A 6,330-nucleotide genomic window follows, 5' to 3' on the forward strand; every position below is an offset into this window, starting at 1 on the left:
GCTGGGAACCCCCGGGCTGCCCCCCCCCAGCCCCGCGCCGCCGCCGCTCCGGGCACGGGTGGGGTGGCCGGGACCCCGGGTGAGGTTGGGGTCCGTCCCCCCTCACCCCACCCCCTTCACGGCCAAAGTTTGACTCTGCCTCCCTCTCCCCCCCTCTCCTGTCTGTCTGTGAGTGCAGCTGGGCGCGATGCTGAAGACGGAGCAGCCCTGGATCTAACGCGCGGCGCCTCGAAGAGCCTTGCAGCAATTGTTGCCCGGATCCCAGACTGAACTTTGCTCTTTTTTATTTTTCCTTTTGACCTTGTTTTTATTATTATTATTATTTTTCCTTTCCTCTTTTCGTTTTTCCCTCGTTGTTATCGTTAATTATCGTTATCAACCCGTTTCCGCCGCGCCCTCCCCGCCAATGCCCGTGTGAGCGCCGGCACCTCGCGGGGGCCATGGAGGGCTCCACCGGCTTTGGGATCGACTCCATCCTCTCCCACCGAGCCGGCAGCCCGGCCGTGCCCAAGGGGGACCCGCTGGTGGGGGACGGCCGGTCCCCGCTGGAGCTGAGCCCCCGCTCGGAGGGCAGCAGCGGCTGCCCCTCGCCCCGCTCGCCGGGCCGCGAGTGCCTGGAGGCGGCGGTGCCGCGGCCGGGCCTGGATGCGCACCTCCAGCCGGGGCAGGTCTCGGCTCCCTCGCAGTCCCGGACCGTCACCTCCTCCTTCCTCATCAGAGACATCCTGGCCGACTGCAAGCCCCTGGCCGCCTGCGCGCCTTACTCCAGCACCAATGGACCTCACGGCGGGCAGGAGCCGGCGGGCAGGATCCCCACCAAACCCGGCGAGGATTTTAGGGAGAAAATGGAAAAAAACACCAGCAGCTCCTCTTCGGACTCGGAGTACAAAGGTAAGAGCGGCTCAGCCCGCTGGGCTGCGCAGGGCGGCCCGGACACACAGCCCGCGGCGGCCCGAGAGGCTCCCGGGGCTCTGGGATCCGCTGCGGACCCGCTCGGGGGCGGGTCACGGTATCGGTGCCCCCCGAAATGACCGAGGGGTCGGCGCCAACTTGGGGAAACTTGGGGGTTCGGTGGGGCTCGGCCCGGTGGAAGGGGTTGGGGCAATCATTAAACGCGCCCGGGGAATGCTCCGGGGCCGCCTTCCGCCGCAAAGATCCGGCTGTGCCGTTCTGCCTGCGGGGAGACGAGAAGCCGAGACGGATTTCTGCCTGCGGAGAGGAAAAAAAAAATAGAAAAAAAGGAAAAAGAAAAAAACAAACCGAAACAAAACCGTAATAAAATAATCGCGGGTTCGCCAGGTATTTCCCCTGCTCCGATGAGAAACGAACGAGCCAGTCGGCGGGCTTTGATTCGATTGTTGTTATTTGTATTACTATTTTGGAAATCGTTCAAAACCGAGCAGGGCAGACACGGAGCCCCGGGCCGCATCCACAGCACCGATGGGGCGTGGGGTGGATGCGGCGGCTGCTCACCCCGGGCCGGGGGCTCCGGCCTCCCGGGCCCCCGCAGCCCCTTCCCGGCCTCCCCCCGCAGCAATCGGGGCACGGAGAGGCGCAGGAACAGCACGGGGGGATTTGGGGTCAGACCTCGCCCCTCGGAGCTGTTTATCCCCGGTGTCTTCTGCCATCCCACCCTCGTAAAAAAAACTTTTCCCTGGGAAAACTGTTGGCCGGCTGTTTGTGAGGGAAAGGAGAGGGTTTCCATCCAGCTGGGCGGAGAAAAGGGAGGCGATGGCACTTTGAGGGGTTGCTGAATTTGGGGGAATTGGAAGGAAAAAAAGGGGGACAGGCTGAGCCCCGTCCCGGTTACAAATGCACCCTGGGGCTGCCGGGAGCCGCTGGGCTGAAATCTGGTTCATGGAGGGGAAAAATATTCACCCAATTAAGCCTCCAAAGGCGGCGGCGGGCTCTGGACATCGGGGGGCGATTTTCGCTCCAAACGAAGGCTGGGGCCCGAGGTCGGGGCCGGGGCTGGAAGTGCCCCGGGAGGAAACATCGGTCCCAGCGCTTTGCAGGGAAACAGCCTGGAAAGAGCCGCGATTCCCACCTCGGCCATTTGTTCTCGCCTCCTACACCCGGCCCGAATTCCTTCAGCTCTTTTCCCCTTCCCCCAAATCGCTGAGACGAGAAAGAAGCGAGGGGAGAGAAGAAAAGCGAGTTCTCCGCATCCCCTGAGCCGGCCGGGTTCGCCTTTCGGTGGGGGCCGTTTCCCCGAGCCCCTCGGCTCCTCTCCTGTCCCTGCGGCGGGACAGCCGCAGCCAGGCTGCAAATGCCTTTTAAATGGAGGGAAAAATTCCTTTAAATTATGAGGGAAACATCGCTTAAATCAGGGGCAAAAAAACCCCCACTGCTTAAATGAAGAGGGGAAAAGACTGTTTAAGCCGAGGAAAAAACAACCCCAAAACCCAGTTCAAATAGGGAGGAAGCCACAGTTTAAATAGGGGTAAAACCCCCGCATCAGTAGAGGAGCGGGTGAAGATCCCCGCTCCCAGAGCAATCCTTTTTGTGCCGCTTTGGAAATAGCCTTTCCCGGGGCAAAACGCCCCAGATTTACTCTGCCAAGGGGCTGCGAAGCTGGGCCTAACCCCCAGCGGCCAAAGTACCCGAAAACCCCATGATCTATATTTTTAATATCTTTTTCTGCATTATTAAATATAGATCTTTAGGCCAGGAATAGGCAGGGACCGATCCGGACCGAGCAGCGACGCCGTCGCCGCCGTTCCCGCGGCCCTTTGGCGAGCAGGAACTTTTTGGGAGCCGAAGATCAGCCCAGGGGCCGGGGAGGATTTTCCTCCTCGCATTGGGGGAGGCCAGACCCGCTTTTCTCCGCGGAAAAGTCCATCCAAACTTTCGGGCCGTTCCCGGGAGAGAAGGGGGCCGAAGGCTGCGGCGGGTCGGAGCTGCCGCTTTCCCGGGAACCGGGACCGGAGCTCTCCGCCCCAGGATCATCCCCGGCTCCTTCTGCCTGCTCGGCCAGAGCCCGGATTTCTGGTTGAAGGGTTTCACTCCCCGGTGGCTCAATTAACCGGATTATTGTCTTCCTACAGAGAGAAATCAGCTCGCGTTCGGCTCCAGCCTTGTCCCTACTCACCCCCGCCACCAGCAAATTTAACATAAACCCCTGTAAAAAAAACCCCCACAAACCAAACCCAAACGCCGCCGATTTGTATAAATCGAGCCTATTTGCTCCATAATCTCCTCCAGTAGAGTAGAAAAGGCGAGCACAAGCAGGAATTTATTTTTCCCCTTTTTATTTCTATTTCTGCTCCGTAATTTTTTCCATCACCTTCCAACATTTTGGGGCGTAAATTCCCTCATCGCTCCGGCGGCGCCTATGTACCGACCGCGCTAACGAACCTCCACCAACCCCTCTCATTCGGGCTTTTTTTAAAGATTAAATAACAGCCCTGCCAGGGGGTTGAGAAGTGTTTTCCCCAGTATTTCGTTGTGCGCCCTGGAGAAGGGAGGTTTGTTGCGTGCCCCGGCAGCATCCCCGGGAGGACAGAGGCTTCTCCGCGCAGGGAGAGGCAGCACCAGCACGGCAACATTCCTCTCTAAAAAATGGGGGCTCGCGGTTTTCGTTTCTGCTTGGTTTGTTTTGGTAAAACAAAATAGGGGGAAAAAAGGGTGAAAAAAGATAAAAATGATAGCTAGGAAAAAAAAAAAAAAAAAAAAAAGGAATGAAAAAATACCCAAGCAACGAGAAAGCTTTTGAGTTTGGGGAAATAAGCCCAGAGGAAGGTCCTGCCCCGTGAGAAAGGAGGGGTGAGGGGGATCGGAGGACAGCAGGACGGCGGGGCCGGGCTGGGGATTCTCTCGGCGCAGTCCAGTGTTCCTGCTCCCATCCCAGGCCCTCGGGATGGGGAAAAGTCGGGCCCGGCTCGGGGAGTCCCTGAGTTCCCGGGCTTAAAATTTACGGGGGTGCAGAGCAAATGTGCCGTGAGCCCAATTCGGACCCGAGACCCCGCGCTGGGTCACCCCCTCTTCTGTAACTCCCTTCCTGCTCTGACCGGGCCTCTCTTCCTCCCTCTCGGCTCAGTGAAAGAAGAAGGGGACCGAGAGATCTCCAGTTCCCGGGACAGTCCCCCGGTGCGGCTGAAAAAGCCGCGCAAAGCCCGCACCGCCTTCACCGACCATCAGCTGGCCCAGCTGGAGCGCAGCTTCGAGAGGCAAAAATACCTGAGCGTGCAGGACAGGATGGAACTGGCCGCCTCCCTCAACCTCACCGACACGCAAGTGAAAACGTGGTACCAGAACAGAAGGTAAAAATGCACCGTTCCCTCCTGCCCACGGCGCCGGGATCCCGCCCTGCGCCCCCTCCCCGGCCGCGCACCCCCAAACCAGGCAGGGACCCCACAACGGGCGATGTCCGTCCCGTCCCCGCCTCTCCCGGGGCCTTTTACCCCAAAGTCAAGGGGAGAAAAGCGATGCCGAGGCAGGGCGGGTGTGGGGCGGTGGGGGGACAATCCGTGCCCCCAGCCCCGGCAAGGCGGGGAGGCAGGAGCGGGCTTCCAGCTAAACACAACAGCATAACACATCGGCCCATTAATAATAGATACCAATTACTGCTTTGGGCATCAATAATTAACACCCTTTACAGTAATTACACAATTATTATTATGATGAATAATTTACCGGTGGAAATAGGTTTATCGCTTCAGCGACAAATCTGTAAAAGGGCTGGCGACGTGGTGGCTTCAGTGGGTTTGTCCAGACACAGCCAGCCCCGGCCACTGCCACCAAACGAGGGACCCGCGGCTGCGGCCCCCGCCCTGTCCCCTCCTCGCTCCAGGGTTTTACGCTCCCTCCCCATCATTTCCAGCCCCACTTCTCCATCTGCAAAGATTCCCCCCCACGTCGGAGGTTTAGGGAAGTTTAGAGGCGGCGGGGGACGGTGTGATCACCCCTCGTCTCCCCAAATCCGTCCTGCAAGGACACGCCGTGGTGGAAATTGTGCTCTCAGCCCCTTCCCCAGCCCGGCCCGGCGGCGGCGAGATCCTGGGGCCGGGGCTTGTCCGTGAGATCCAGCGCACAGACACAGACACACACACACAGACACACACGTGTGTATATATATGTGAATATATATATATATGCGCCTATACCGATATATACCATATAAAAATATACATACATACATATATACATATATATAGAGAGGTATATTTAGATACAGAGACATATATATGTGTATATATATGCCGCAAACGAATTTCCCGGGATCCTGCCCCGCTCCTGTCCCCCGCGGGACCCCCGCAGCCTCCCGAGCGGCCCGGCCCGGCCCCGGCAGCCCCGGCCCGGGGAGAGGGTCCCGGAGCCCCGGAGGGGGAGCGGGGCCGCCGCGGCCTCGGGCCGGAGCAGCGCGGTGGTGACAACATCCTCTCTCAGCTCACGGATCTCCCGTGTCACCCTCGGGTGGTGTGACAATCTGGGGTTTACACCCCCAGGAAGGGACTGAAGTGTTTGTCGCGATTTTTATGGCCGGGATTGACATCCCGCCGTTGGATGCCAGCCGGGCTGTGGCTCCGGTGCCTCCGGGAAAGCTCCGTGGGAGCTCAGGCCGGGGCTGCCGCGGCGGGAACGCCAGGGAGATAAGCTCCCTCCTCCCATTAATAGGGTCTGCATCCCATCCCATTCCGTCCCATCCCATCCCTGCCGTACAGGGGAGAGCGGCCCTGAGAGCCCGGGGAAAGGGGGAATGCAAAGGGTAAAAAGAGCCTGGGAGCGGCTTTGGGAGCATCTCTCCCCTCCTTGACCCCTTCTCTCGACTTGCCCCTCCAGGACCAAGTGGAAAAGGCAGACGGCGGTGGGCCTGGAGCTGCTGGCTGAGGCTGGCAACTACTCAGCCCTCCAGAGGATGTTCCCCTCGCCCTACTTCTACCCGCAGAGTTTGGTCTCCAACCTGGACCCCGGCGCCGCCCTCTACCTGTACCGCGGACCCAGCGCGCCGCCCCCCGCCCTACAGAGACCCTTGGTGCCCCGCATCCTCATCCACGGACTGCAGGGCGGCAGCGAGCCCCCGCCGCCCCTGCCCCCGCTGCCCGGCGTCCTGCCCCGGGCTGCGCAGCCCCGGTGAGCCCCGGGCGCCCGGGCAGCCCCAGCGGCACCCACCGGGCCGGGGTTTGGAGGGGGCCACCCCACACCTCTGGGGCCGAGAGCAAGAGACAGACTCCCGCTCATCCCCAAATATATATATATATATATATAAAATTATAAATGAGACCATTCCCTCTTTTTTAAAAATAATATATAAAGAATGCAAGAATCAAGGACAGGCTTGGCAGGACGGAGCCGGCAGTGCTGCCCCTCATCCCGCGGGGCACTCGCCAC

The 6,330-nt window shown here is 59.8% G+C and overlaps 1 protein-coding gene across 1 annotated transcript; it reads left to right on the top strand.

Moving 5' to 3' along the window:
- The first annotated feature begins 440 nt into the window (after positions 1-440).
- BARHL1 (BarH like homeobox 1) lies at positions 441-6,076 on the top strand. The gene is made up of 3 exons (XM_066333074.1): positions 441-891; positions 4,040-4,262; positions 5,782-6,076. The coding sequence occupies exons 1-3, from the start codon at positions 441-443 to the stop codon at positions 6,074-6,076; spliced, it is 969 nt and encodes a 322-aa protein (XP_066189171.1).
- Positions 6,077-6,330: the final 254 nt, after the last annotated feature.

The sequence above is a fragment of the Sylvia atricapilla genome, chromosome 19 (genome assembly GCF_009819655.1).
Source record: "Sylvia atricapilla isolate bSylAtr1 chromosome 19, bSylAtr1.pri, whole genome shotgun sequence".
Classification (NCBI taxonomy): domain Eukaryota; kingdom Metazoa; phylum Chordata; class Aves; order Passeriformes; family Sylviidae; genus Sylvia; species Sylvia atricapilla.

Excerpts from the sequence above, each read along its gene's own strand:
- BARHL1 (XM_066333074.1), top strand. The coding sequence starts at position 441 with ATGGAGGGCTCCACCGGCTTTGGGATCGACTCCATCCTCTCCCACCGA. Across the intron at positions 892-4,039 it reads TTCGGACTCGGAGTACAAAG|TGAAAGAAGAAGGGGACCGA; the intron begins GTAAGAGCGGCT and ends CTCTCGGCTCAG. Across the intron at positions 4,263-5,781 it reads ACGTGGTACCAGAACAGAAG|GACCAAGTGGAAAAGGCAGA; the intron begins GTAAAAATGCAC and ends TTGCCCCTCCAG.